Raw genomic sequence first — 14,848 nt, forward strand, 5'->3', positions numbered from 1 at the left:
GGTTTCTAACCAGTTTTATTTATTTTATCAATAAATAGTGTTCAGACAACTGTAATAATTATCTCCATTATTTTTAATAATAACTAGGAAAGTTTTCCTATACAGGGAAACTGTTGGCCAGACATGGCTGGTAGTATGAGGCATGAAAAAGGAATTAAAAACCAGTTTGGAAGTCATTAGAACTCGACTTTGCCTGCATTCCTTGCTGAGCAACGGCAGAAGTGACTGCACTGTGAATGCACTTCACTTGGGATAATTATGAAATTACTCTGTATTGGAAACAAGCAAAGCAATTTGAGGTTGTTGAAGAAAATATTCCGAATCCATTTCTTGATTTGAATTGCACAATGGACAGTTAGAGGATTGATATATTCCAATTCTATGCAGGTGCCTGGCCAAACAGTCATGGCCTGTTGCCAATCTAAATGCAGCTACAGACGATTTGCGTGGTAAATCGGGAATTAACTGTGGATTATGATGCAGAGAGTTCCATTTTTTCCCTTGAGATTGTGTTATCAAATTTTGTTTGTTAAAGTCTAAGTATGTAGATTTAATAAATCTTTTCACAGAGTAATAGGCCTATGTAGATTTAGTAACAGGTCTGTAAGTAGCAGTACTACCCTTCTTTGCTAAAACATCCACATTCTCGTTTCCCAGGATTCCACAATGGGATGGTATCCATTGGAATACAATTTTTATTGAGTGTTATTAGTTGAGAGAGCATTTTAGTTATTTTTGCTGTTTGAGATGAAGGTGTGTGTCTAGAGACTATTGATAGAATAGCTGCTTTGGAATCTGACAATATACAGTAGCATGCAAATTAATCCGAACAACGTAATTACTTATGCAAAAACACTCAAACGAGATATAAAAAAAGGATCTAAGACATACCTCAGTAATCTATGTGGCCTCCCTTGTTCCTAATAACAGCTCTGAGACGATTTGGCATGGATTCCACTAATTTCTCACAAATATTCTTCATTTCTTCATTGCGAAACCATACACCAATGAGGGCAGAAATCTTCTCCTTTGTAGAACAATCCATTTTTTGCATTCTTCTTTTGCAAATTGACCACAAGTTCTCAATGGAGTTGATGTCGGGTGAGTTGCCTGGCCAGGGGAGTACCTGAATATTCTTCTTGTTGAAGAATTCTGTAGTTTTTCGAGACGTATGGCATGGTGCCAGGTCTTGTTGGAACACACCTCTGCCATCCGGAAATGATTTTTGCAGCTGAGGTACGATTCTGGTTTCCAATAAGTGAATATATTTGTCAGAATTCATCATTCCCTTGATAGGTATTAATGCTCCAGGCCCTTCATGTGTAAAACAACCCCAAAGCATTACTTTAGGGGGGTATTTGGGTGCTTGTTGGAGATAAGCTGCTGTTACTTTTTCGGATTCTTTCCGTACGTAAGAAACACGGTGGCCGTGGACCTCGAAATGAGACTCATCGGAAAAAAGTACATTCTTCCAGTCATTCACTGTCCAGTGTTGATGTAATTTTGCCCACATTAAGCGTTTTTTGCACATAACAGGGGTTAGCAGTTGCTTCTTAATAGGCTTACGAGCCCTTCGTCCAGCTTCCAAAAGCCTATGCCGCACTGTTGTGACGTGAATATTCGCCCCAGTGGTAGCCATTAACTCGCAGGTTAAGTCGGCAGCAGTTAGTCTAGGATTTAATTTACTTTTCCTGGCAATTAAATGATCATCTGCAGGTGAAGTCTTCCTTTTCTGGCCACAGTTTCCTTTTTTCTGGGGTGTGATGGATCCAGTCTCCCTGTATTGTTTTATGATCGAATTAACAGTAGCCAAACCGATGTGACATTCTGCAGCAATTTACCTCTGTGTCATAGAAGAATGCTCTGCTAATGTTATAATTTTAGACCGTTTTCGTGGAGTTGTATCCATTTGTGAAGATGACAGAATGTACACAGGATTGCAGTATTAAGTCTTCAACACAACTGAAATGCTTATAAGTACAAAATGACAGGCAAAATGTCACATATTATAAAAAAAATAATGACAGACCTTCAACAATGGAATTACACGTACTACAGATGTCAATTAAAGCGGTATGAGTAGCTGTGAGGCCAACAATGACAGAAAATGTAAAAATATGTCGTGTTCAGATTAATTTGCACGCTACTGTAACTACATTTTTAAATTTATTGATGTGGCATAGAAGATTCCTGAGACTTTCACTTATTGCATTGGTTTCTCCATCAAAACTTGTTCCATATCCCAGAGATCTATAAAGTGAGAAGAGACAGCACATAACACCTGCACAAGCACCTTGTTCCCTGGAAATCAAGGATCCGTCAGTGTATAAATGAGGCCAGTTTTGTGGAGGATACCTAACATTAATTGTCTCTAAAGACAATTGTTTCATTATTTCAATGTTTACTTCTGATTTCAGTATTTCTTTTATTAAATTTAGATTATATTCTATATAATCTAAATTTAACAGAAGAAAGAAAGGTGAGAATATTAAATTATGAATTCATCTAAAATATTATGAAAACAATGTACAAATTATTTTGTATTGTTCCTGCATTTGTTTATGTGTACTTTATTAATAATATGTATAATCATAATTCTTTATTAAAGTTTTCTAAACATATATGTGATACAGTGCCAGTAAATATTCGCCAACTACTAATTTTTTATAGGCTCAGCTGTACAGAAATCAGTCAGAACTAGAGAGAGCTCTGGAGTTCTTTGAAGGTGGAATAAGACTCTATCAGCAACTGTTGGATTTACAAAAGGAGGTCATAAACAAGCTGATGTATGAAGTTGAGGAACTGACACTAGATCAGGGTGATAACAAAGACTACTTGTCACTTTTTCTTCATCCTTTAAAAATAGGTAATACTGATGTAATCTGATTCTTATCATATCACCATATTGCTGTAAATTTCTATTATGACCAACTTTAGTTGTCCATAATTGAAGACTGGACATAAAAAAGCTGTATTTTTCCAAATAAAAGAGTTTATGTCCCTGACTCAATCCACTAAGAAAAATGACAAGTCCCATTGTAATTTTATTTAGCCCTAGCTTCTCCCATAGACGTGCAAAATGTATGATATTACATTACTAGTTGCACAAGAAAGCTCTGTTTTCTACGGTTTCTCTCTTTGGCCCTTGTAGTTTTTTTTATGTCCAATCTTCAATTCTTGCATGATTCCAACTTCAATATTTTTAAATATTGTCCTTCATTATCTATTCATTGATCATCATGTCTTAGTTGCCCCATGAGTGATACATTATTGGTGTCATGTATGAGATTCCAACCTGTCTTCAGACAGTTGACTAAATATCATAATGTTATAAAATATGTATTACAATTACCTCCAGGTTTTACTTATATGCCAAAGGAAGCAATGCTGAATATTTTTATAACCTACACTGGGATTTAAATCGTTTTTAATGACAAGCATTGAAACTATACTATCTACCAAAAAGTAATTGGGCACTGTTTTTGTCCCTTTAGAACCTCGCGGTACCACCTCTTGTTGCTATAACAGCAGCCACCCTGTCGGGCATGCTCTCCCTTAGTTTGTGTGAGATATCCACTGGAATGCGTCCCCATTCCTCTTGCAACATGGCACTCAGTTGGACAACGGAAGTTGGCCCCATGTTTCGGCTGCTACTGTGAAGTGGTATGCAGACAGTAATGTTCACCGGTTGGACTGACCTGCACAGAGTCCTGATCTCAATCCCATTGAGCACCTTTGGAACGAATTGGACCGGCGATTGAGGTCTCGGTAGATGCGGCCAACTTTCATTGTCCATCTGAGTGCCATGTTGTAAGAGGAATGGCGACGCATTCCAGTGGATATCCTACACAAACTAATGAAGAACATGCCTGACAGGGTGGCTGCTGTTATAGCAACAAGAGGTGGTACCACGAGGTTGTAAAGGGGCAAAAACAATGCCCAATTACTTTTTGGTAGATTGTGTATTTGATCATCAAGGATGACAACACATTATTATAATATACAGTAAAACCACAGTCTAGTATATACAGTCACGAAGCTCAATATATAGTAAATATGCATCCATAGATAGTTGCTAACCACTAGGATCGCTAATATCGCCACATTACAGACAATGCGAAATAGTACCGGCACAGTCTATTGTTCCTAGCACCCTCACAACTCAAGCTTCGTGACTGTATATACTAGACTGGTAAAACCTCGTTAATATGCTTCCATTTATAACACTATCCTGTTCAATATCTTCTTATATGGTCCCTGGACACTTTGTATTTATTTTTATTTTATTTATTTATTTAAATTTAAATATACAGAATAAAGAATATAATTACAAAACAAACAAGAGAAATACAAATAAAATAATACAAGCAATATAAAAAGAAGATACAGTAGTATTAACAAAATTTGAGACCGAATGAGCAGCGCTCGTGCTCGGTCGCAGTTCAGATATAATAGTAAAATAAAAATAATAATAATAAAAATAAATAAGTAAAATAAAACAGGAACTAAAATATAATTACAGCGGCAATGGAATTATATAATATAATATTAACACTAGAGAAGAATAATATCGCACGTGAAAAGTAGGACTAATATATATTTCAAAATTATAGAATACAAATATAATAGAGGTTGATTAATTCATACACATAGGCTATAAATTTATTTAATCAAATTGAAGATATTAACACGTTTCTAATTTTCTTGTTATATGTTAGTGGGTTACATGTTAGAAGTTCTGGGTGTAATTTAGTTAAAGCATTGTACAACCGAGGGCCAAAAATTTATGCTATGCTTTAGACCAGCAGATGTGAGACATTTAGGTTCTACTAATGTTGAATTAATATTTCGTCTTGTGTCATAATTGTGTGTCTGTAATACAAACTTATTACGATTTTTATGATAAAATTTTAACAGCGTATACTTATAAATTTGTTCAATATTAAATACATTAAATTCAGAATAAATGAATTTAGTTGGATAATCGAAACGTTTCTTCAAACAAATTTTAATTATTCGTTTTTGTAGTAAATTTAACGGACTAAGATTAATTTTTGTACTTCCACCCCAAACAATTATACCATATTGAATGATAGACTGAATAATGGCCAAATAAACATTTCGTAGAACTCTAATAGGTAAGTAGCATCGAAGATTAACGAATTTATAAATTGTTTTACGAAGCCTCTTACAAAGATAAGTAATGTGATGAGGCCATTTTAAATTCTGATCAATAATGATACCCAGATATTTGACATACGTGGCTTCTTTCAAAGGTGGACATTTACAACTTTTGGGATCTAAACAATTTTCACTGTGTATTATTAGTCTATATTTATCGCTAAATTTTTAATTTTGAACACTGGCAGCTGTTAACGAAAAAGGATCTAAAGTTGATTTAGATATATTTAAAGAAAGGAAGTTGGAATTAAGCCATTTTTTAACAATGTTAGCACCTATATTAGCATTTCTGTATGCTTCCTGCCAAGAAAAACCACCGAAAATAACTACTGTATCATCCGCATATGAATATATAGACCCATTAAATTTTTCTAAATTAATATTTAGCAGATCATTAACATATATTAGAAATAAAATAGGTCCCAAAATTGTTCCTTGCGGTACACCTATATCAATATATTTGTATTCACTAAATTGATCTTCAATTTTGGTCATTGGTTTTCTATGAAATGGTGTTTAAATTGTTCTCCCCTTTTCATAAACCATTTCTCATCTATAATGCTGTCCTGCCTATCATGCTTGAAGGCCACAGTCCATTGATAAGCACATTAACGTGGTTATACTGTAGTAATTTGTTGCAGTGAGTTTGAATATGACCTTTCAGAGCATGGAGGTTCATTGCCACCCTCACGTAAGCCCGTCATCGTCCCTATCCGGAGCAAGATTAATCCAGATCCTACCATCATATCCTACCTCTCTCAAATTTTAATATTATCCTCCCATCTACGTCTCGATCTTCGCAAAGATCTTTTCCCCTCAGGTCTTCCAACTAACACTCTATATGCATTTCTGTATTCCTCCATATGTGCTATATGCCCTGCCCATCTCAAACGTCTGGATTTAATGTTCCTAATTATGTAAGGTGAAGAATACAATGCGTTTCGTTCTGCGTTGTGTTAACTTTCTCCATTCTCTTGTAACTTCATCCCTCTTAGCCCAAATATTTTCCTAAGCAACTTATTCTCGAACACCCTTAACCTATGTTCCTCTCTCAAAGTGAGAGACTAAATTTCACTATCATACAGAACAACCGGTAATGTAACTGTTTTATAAATTCTAACTTTTAGTATTTTTGAAAGCAGACTGGATGACAAAAGTTTCTCAAACGAACAATAACAGGCATTTCCCATATTTATTCTGTGTTTCATTTCCTCCCAAGTAGCATTTATATTTGTTACTGTTGCTCCCAGATATTTGAATTTTTCCACCTCTTAAAAGGTTAAATTTCCAATTTTTATATTTCCATTTCGTACAATATTCTCGTCACGAGACATAATCATATACTTTGTCTTTTCGGGATTTACTTCCAAACCGATCTCTTTACTTGCTTGAAGTAAAATTCCCATATTTTCCCTAATCGTTTGTGGATTTTCTCCTAACATATTCACGTCATCTGCTTAGACAAGCAGCTGATGTAACCCATTCAATTCCAAACCCTTTCTGTTATCATGGACTTTCCTAATGGCATACTCTAGAGCAAAGTTAAAAAGTAAAGGTAATAGTGCATCGCCTTGCTTTAGCCCACAGTGAATTGGAAACACATCTGACAGAAACTGACCTATACGGACTCTGCTGTATGTTTCACTGAGACACATTTTAATTAATCGAACTTTCTTGGGAATACCAAATTCAATAAGAATATCATATAAAGCTTCTCTCTTAACCGAGTCATATGCCTTTTTGAAATCTGTGAATAACTGATGCACTGTACCCTTATACTCCCATTTTTTCTCCATTATCTGTCGAATACAAAATATCTGATCAATAGTTGATCTAGTACGCCTAAAACTATGATTAGACGCACAATTTAATTAGTTATTACAACTCACACGGCAGCAAATGTGCGTGTAGTAAATTACTGTTTTAATATGCAGTTTTGCTACAAAATTAAATTAATATTTTAATTGTGTTTCAGGCTACATCCATGTGACAAAAAGTTACGCAGATTTTTTGGGTGCAAGCAGTTCCTATGACTTAGCTTTGAAACTAAATTCTGAAGCTTTGCAAGAGGTGCAAAAATTGAAAATTATGTACCCTCATTTGGTAGTAGATGTTATGAATCAGACATTATGTATTAAACATGCTCAAGTTCTTGGACCAGCTACAAAGAAAAGTAAGTCAGTTGATTTATGAAATTATTAAAGTAATTAACACATCTTTTTCGTATTAGGAGAAGAATTAAATGATGTCATTGATTTAAATTTTAAATTATAAACTACATTGGATGATTATATGCAATATTACTTCATCCAGAAAGAATTCAACGAAATTATTTTGTGTTGCTTTGGAGGTTGTAACATAATTTCCTTGGTAAAATGAAAACAATGTTACCAATTAGTTACCAGTTTATCTTGACCGTCTGTTCAGAATATACTTACTCTTACTGCCATCATCATAATCACAATCACATTTCACTGGCATGAGTTTGTTTCTGTTAATTTTCTTTTCCTTTCCTCTACTATCCCACTAGATAATGTTTCTTTCTTTTTTTTGCTAGGATCAGTTGTCGTTACTCTTAAGAACTCTATTTCATTTCATTCATTTATTATATTCCATAGATCTTACATGAGCAATGATGCTTTAAGATGTGGAACAAGTCAAAATTTTACACATCTTGATTACACAACTTTTAACACTATCACTTCGGAATATGTATGGTAAGACTTTCCTGTGTTAAATTTCAACGTACCTCGTTAACATGAGGGTGTGTTCCTGTGGTATAGTGTAGAGTCAAAGAGTGTGTGTGGTTTGAAGTTGAGTTGTGTTTTGAGAATTTCGTTGGGGTGTGTTTTTGTGTGTCTGTATATTTCATATTGTTCTAGTGTGTTTAGTTTCTGACTTTAATTAAAATGTGTCCCAGTGAAACATACAGCAGAGTCCGTATAGGTCAGTTTCTGTCAGATGCGTTTCCAATTCACTGTGGGCTAAAGCAAGGAGATGCAGACATCAACACAGACATGGAAATATTACACATCCAACCAAAAAGCCAGAAACTAAACACACTAGAACAATATGAAATATACAGACACACAAAAACACACCCCAACGAACTTCTCAACACACAACTCAACTTCAAAACACACACACTCTTTGACTCTACACTATACCACAGGAACACACCCTCACAGGAAACAGAACAAGTGGCGCCAAGACCAACAACGACCAGTTCTGAAGATGACCCATAAATATGTCGAAACATGTTAACGAGGTACGTTGAAATTTAACACAGGAAAGTCTTACCATACATATTCCGAAAAAATTTTACAATTACAATTTTTACAATTTTACAATTTTGTAATTTTCTACAATTTTTTTACAATATTTTGGCGAGATGTAGTGAGATGAGGTGAGGCCTGAGGATTCGCCAAAAGATTACCCGGCATTTGCCTTGTGGTTGGGGAAAACCTCGGAAAAAACCCAACCAGGTAATCAGACCAAAGGCATGAAATGAAGTGAGACCGAGGACAAAACAAAACAAAAAGGAAACGCATTCAAAACATAGAAATAAGTGTGTATTTACAAATGTACACATGCATGCACACTACTCTGAATATAATTGTAGGACAGTTTCCTTTAAACTTTCAGTTAATTAATAATTATCTCAAATGTTTGTGCATTCCTGTTAGTTTCACAAAATTGGGAGTTACATCCTAATAAATTGCTTGTTTTCACTTCCGTTATTTATATCCTTGTTAATGATTTCTTTCCTTTTTCCCTCAGTAGAAGACGAAGATCAGTGTGCATCACACATCAGTTCAACAAATCTTCAACTTGCAGATCAATTTGCAAAGACCCCCTTGAATCCATGTTCGTCGGAAGTAAGAATATTTCCTGTACCTTCGTCTACTTATAATTCAAATGAAGATGATGATCGTCCAGTGATAAGAAAACCAAGAAAATTGTTCCTGCCTGGTGGTGAAGACGAGATTGAAGAAAAAGAGAATAAAGAAGAATCTGTCCAGAAGAAGATTCGTGTTTCAAAACGCAATCAATCAAAACAAGTGACTATCTATGAGGATTCACCTGTCACAAATGAAAAAACTGAAGCTCGAAAGAGTAATATGAAAGAAAGAAAGTCTGTACGGACAGCAAGGAAAAAGGCATCACCTCTTACTCATAGAAATCTCCGTTCAAAACGTACTGTAACTGAGCGTGAATCACTCTCGAAAGTTTGTCAGGCATTTGAATTCACCATTGACAGCCCTGTTCGAAAAACCCTCTCTTCAAACCGAAAAACTAAGCAAAAATCGTGTTCCAAAAACACCAAATCTATGAATAAAAATGAATCTGATCTAGATACGTTCTTTAGTGATAAAATATTTTGTACAGAAACTGTTACATCAGGTTCAAAACAGTAACATAAAATGTGAATCAAAGTACATAAAAAATTATTGAAGACTGGACTGTAAATAAATTCTCCGTAATATATTCAGGAATAAAGAAAACCCATTTTAGTAACATAAAATGGATGTACCTTCTAATTTTATGTATTTATATTTAAAGTAATGCATTGTTGTTGAATAGTGAACTTCATTTCCAAGATGCTAAGCTTACAGTGCTCTCTTCAACATGGACAATCAAAGCTTTCTTTTGCTATCAGTGATTTCAATGTTCTTTGTATTTTCGTCTGAAAACAGTGATGAAGTAATTGCATATGTTTTATTTACTTCACTATTATCTTTTGGAGATGGCGATTTCAGGCAATTTTAATTCAATATGAAAGCATGTGTGAGCAGTAATTTTCTTTTCTTAGAAGCTGAGTTTATAACTCTCTTAGGTTTATTTGATGCAGTCCATGCTTTCTTTTCCTTTAGTTGGTTTTTATATTACTTGTTTCATTTTAATATTTTCTTCTGAAGAAGATGACCCTATTGAGTCATTCCACGTCAAATCGAACAAAATTATACAAATTTTGACCTTCATATTTCTGATTGCGTTTATATTTTTTTTACCAACTCTATGGGTCTAATAAACCAACAAGTGTATTTTTATTTCCGCCTAAGTCCACATGTTTTTAAAATATTCCATGTTAAAATTCGTTAAAAATGTTGCACAATGCAACATTTAAAGCGTCATATTTCTGATGATATTGATGTTAAAAAGTTTTTGAAAAATGCATTTAAAAGCTTAAAGTACTGTCTTTTATTAAATATTTAATAACTAATTTTAATATAATCATTACAAATATTTTTTTATAATTCAATTTTTAAAAGTTATATATCAATGTGAAATAGCCCTATTAAAAATGTAAAAAAATTCCTACTAGGTGCACTGAAGTATTCTTAATAATTCCAAGAAAAAATCAGAATGGGATCTTCAATAGTTTAATTGAAATTTAATTACTTACGACACAATGTGTAGCGGTCAGTGCAGCAGCAGTGGACGGGAAGCGTTACAGCGTGCTGGGAGGTTTATCTGCGCTGGATGATTGACTGAACGTTGCAACATTACATCCAGTACGGATCAAGTCACTCGAGGAAACGCTGCTAATTTACTTATGATATCTTCAAATATTTGTTCATTATGCTTTTTAAATGTTTCTTTTCATTCACACTTTAAATTTTCATTTGCCTACCTTCTCTCTTGATAAATCTTCAGTTTTTGACAACGGAATAAAAGAATGTAATTTTAATGTACCAGTTATTGGTTTTAGATTGTATCTGGCCTGCAAATTTTTCAGTGTGGTTTTTGTGCTTATTCAATGGACAAAATATAAATGACAGGTTAGAAATATTTTTTGTGACCAAATGGTTTTTTTTTTTTGGTGTTGTTATAGGATCTTGTATAGGCTGGCTCTCGTGGCAAGTCTTTTAAAAGTTTCTCCAATGCCATCACATGGACCTTTACCATGCGACGTTGCAAAGAAGTGTCATTCAGCACTAATTCCATAATCGTCTTCATGTAAGCATTTTTTTTTTTTTTTTTTTTTTTTTTTTTTTTTTTTTGTGAACTTGATCCATTGGAAAAGTAGATGATTTTTTTCATATCGTTGAATTCTTGCTTTAAGAAATTGATTGCTCGGATTGAAAAAAGTGAAAGGGATCGGTGTCATGTTTCATGGTTTCTGAGATGACAATACTTTTGTGACGAATTTCTGTATCTCCCTTGAAATATACTACGAAGGGATGTACTGTGGCTTGGCATATGTTCCAATGCACACCTTGTATTGAATCTTGCATTACAAATGAATAATTTTCAGAAAAGTCTGCAATAACTATGTAATTTTCAGATTGTACATTTATTTGCATTCCGTCAAAAATAAAATATGGCTGACTTTTGAAGGGATGACGATGCATCTTCTACATGAAAAACTTTACATGCTAGGGAGCCTTTTACTTTTTTAAACTTTTCACGGGAGTATCGTTTTTGTTGTAGCTTTCTTTTCTTGATAGGGGATTCTATTGACATAAAACTCTTGTTTAATTCCTCAATATTAGTGATTTCTAGCACTGTATCCATAGAACTGCTAGAAGAAGAACTGGGATAATCACTTTCTCTGTCCGCACTTTCATTTGATTCATGTTTATTAATATCACAAGAACTACCGGCTTCACATATAATTTCACCTGACCTATCCGGAAATTGTTTGATTTTTACGGGACGAATCACATATTTGCACATTCAAAGACTCCTTTAAATTGAGCTTTATCAATAAGTCGCGACTTACGCGTCTTAGTGTACTTTTCTTTTTAAAAGCGTGATTAGGAAGGTAAATGGATTTAAACACTTGTTATATATTACGCGATCTTTACCATCACTCATGTTGTATAGAAGTCACATCACTCCGTGAAATTCAAACCCAAACTGATTATTTTTTCTCTTCTATATTTTGTCTCTTGCCATCTGTTTACTGTCATAAAGTTTACTGCCTTACCCAGCCTTGCTATCATTAAACACTTGGCTATATTACAGTATAAACATACAGTACTGTGAAGGGCTTCCCCTCTTAGCTGAGCTGACAATAATAAAATAACTTTAGATAAGATATTTACTGTTCCTTAAGGTATTAATCATTTGATGATTAGTATGGTGACATCAGATGCAACGGAGAATTTCCTAAATCTTTCCGTGGGCAGCCTTCTAGCCTACGGCTGCAAGCAGTTCATTAGCTGGGCATCGCAAGCGTGTGCATGCCTCCGAAAAATAAATTGTTACAAATGTATGGGTGCCGATCCCACATTTATAAATGCAGTAGTTTACAGATAATACATCAGCGAATAAGTCTATATTTTTCAGATTTTTAACTTGGCTATTTAATATAGTAATTTTGCTTTGAAAAAGAAATGATTAAAAAAATAGGCCAAATTTTAAATTTATTTGTGATAGGCGTAAAGTAATAAAAAGTATTGTATTTAGTCTTTCAAATGTGCCAAACTGCAAATCTCAATTACATGTAGACACAGAGTTCCAAGTGAATTTATGTAACCGTGCGCGCATAATTTGCGTAATTTCAAATAGTCATAACTACACAATTAATAATTGTGACAATAAAACAATACGGGTCTCCTTATTTGATATCTGGAATTCATGAAAAAAAATTCGACCATTTCCGAGAAGGTCGTGTTTTATTGGTGTGCGATTTGACGTGGAATGACTCTATTGTATTTATGTTGCTATCTCCTGGAAGAGGTGATTCTGACAAATTTCAACAAGAATATTGTTTGTTGATGGTGCAAAGAGAAATGATTCACTCTTTTTAGTTCCTTTCACGCTCTTCTTTTCTGTAACTTGTTTCATTGCATTGTCTTTAATATCGTATATTGTTTTCTACATTATGATGAGACAGGCTTTTCCATGCCATCTTATTTGCAACAGAGAAAAGAAAACTAAAAAAAAAAAATTACAAAATAACTGAGAACTCTGTTCATTAAAAAAACGTTAATAATAAATTTCACTTGTCATTTAATATTTTGTCTTTACTGCATCTTACCTTATTGTTACCTTTGTCCAGTATTTTGAAACCTTCAATATGCTCATTTTGTATTCTTGCATTGAAGGGGCCCTTTATTAGAATTTCCTGTATTTTGTATCCTTTTCAACTCTCTTACCTCTGACTTCAATATTTATTCCAGAAATTTTTATCGACGTATTTTGAATAAGTGCACCCTAATAAATATCTTACTTCCTATTTGTAGTCCAAGATTCCTAATCATATTAATTTAATTTTAACTTTTCTTTTAACCCTGATGACATATAACAGATTGACCACTCTAATAGAATTCTTGGCAACAATGAGTAGTTTCACAGATCGACAACAGATGACGTGATATGGCCGAATGGCCTGGAATTCGTTGATGATAATTGAATATAAACGTTGGGAAACAGGATCCATACATCACCTACCTTCTTTTTTTTTGGGGGGGGGGGCATATTTATTGTGGCTTTGCTTCTAGTAAATACAAGTTAACAGGTTTTTCTTATTCCTCAGTGATAAAAACTAGCTGTAATAATTTTTTATGTAGGCCTATTATAAATTATATTATAAATATAATTGTAATATAAATTATATTATAAATATATATTATGAAATTGTGTCAAATTTGTTTAATATCTGCATACAATACACAGACTACTGCTACTCATACTCATAGATTTGTTTTTCAATTTTCAATATCTTATATATTTTAATTGCAGATGCGATCAGAGTTCATGAAATGTCTCGACTCTCATTACAAAGGGACTTTAGAGTTGAGACATTACAAATAATAAGAGATTTAAGTATTTCATCGACATTTATTTTGAGTACATATATGTACTGTACATAAATAAATAAATAAATAAATACATACTTGTGGTTTTTAAGGAACCCAAAGGTTCATTGCAACCCTCACATAAGTCAGTCATCTGTCCGTATCCTGTGCAAGATTAATCCATCTCTACCATCATATCCCACCTCCTTCAAATCCATTTATTTTGTAATCAAGATGTATCCATTTTTATATTATCCTATCTACGTCTCGGCCTATAAGCTAAGGATAATAGTCAATTCTCAATAATGCATTAAAACAATGTCGATAGGTCTACTATTGGTTTATTTTACATCAACTGCCATGGCTATCTTAATGTCAGTGAAATGAAGGTGATAATGTCAGCAAAATAAGTCCAGGGTCCAGCACCGAAAAGTTACCCACCATTTGCTCGTAATAGATTGAGGGAAAACCCTTAAAAAAAAAAAAAAACCTCAAGATTTGAACCCAGGCTCCCCCATTTTATCATTTCACCACAGTCTAGTATATACAGTCGCTCAATACGTAGTAAATATGCAAACATTAGGTACTTGCTCACGACTAGGATCGCTAATATCCCTCATTACAGGCAATGCAAAATAGTACCGTCACAGTCTATTGTTTCTAGCACCCTCAAAATTCAAGCTTCGTGATTGTATATAGTAGACTGTGATTTTACGGTCCATACATTATTGTTTTTCCACAACTATGTCGCTAGTATCATCAGAGCAAACAGCTGATTTTAGTCGTAGACAAGTTTGAAAAATGATTTCGAAGTTTCGAACAAAGCATCGCTGAGCAATTGAGCATACCTAATGGAAATCAGCCAAAACCTTGGCGAAAGTTCTGTAGACCCCGTATAAACGTAGAAACAGGATATA

At 33.9% G+C, this 14,848-nt stretch overlaps 1 protein-coding gene across 4 annotated transcripts in view; it reads left to right on the forward strand.

Moving 5' to 3' along the window:
• LOC138697825 (uncharacterized) overlaps positions 1 to 10,906 on the forward strand; it is a 298,065-nt gene extending 287,159 nt beyond the window's left edge. For 2 of the 4 annotated variants that reach the window (XM_069823372.1, XM_069823371.1), the window contains 3 exons: positions 2,671 to 2,866; positions 7,157 to 7,354; positions 8,962 to 10,906. In XM_069823372.1, the coding sequence (XP_069679473.1) occupies positions 2,671 to 2,866; positions 7,157 to 7,354; positions 8,962 to 9,599 (1,032 nt within the window). In that variant the 3' untranslated portion in view covers positions 9,600 to 10,906. The remainder of the gene's footprint in view (positions 1 to 2,670; positions 2,867 to 7,156; positions 7,355 to 8,961) is intronic. The other 2 variants (XM_069823373.1, XM_069823374.1) reach the window with 2 other exon arrangements.
• The last annotated feature ends 3,942 nt before the right edge of the window (positions 10,907 to 14,848 follow it).

This window comes from Periplaneta americana, chromosome 4, assembly GCF_040183065.1.
Source record: "Periplaneta americana isolate PAMFEO1 chromosome 4, P.americana_PAMFEO1_priV1, whole genome shotgun sequence".
NCBI classification, from domain to species: Eukaryota; Metazoa; Arthropoda; class Insecta; order Blattodea; family Blattidae; genus Periplaneta; species Periplaneta americana.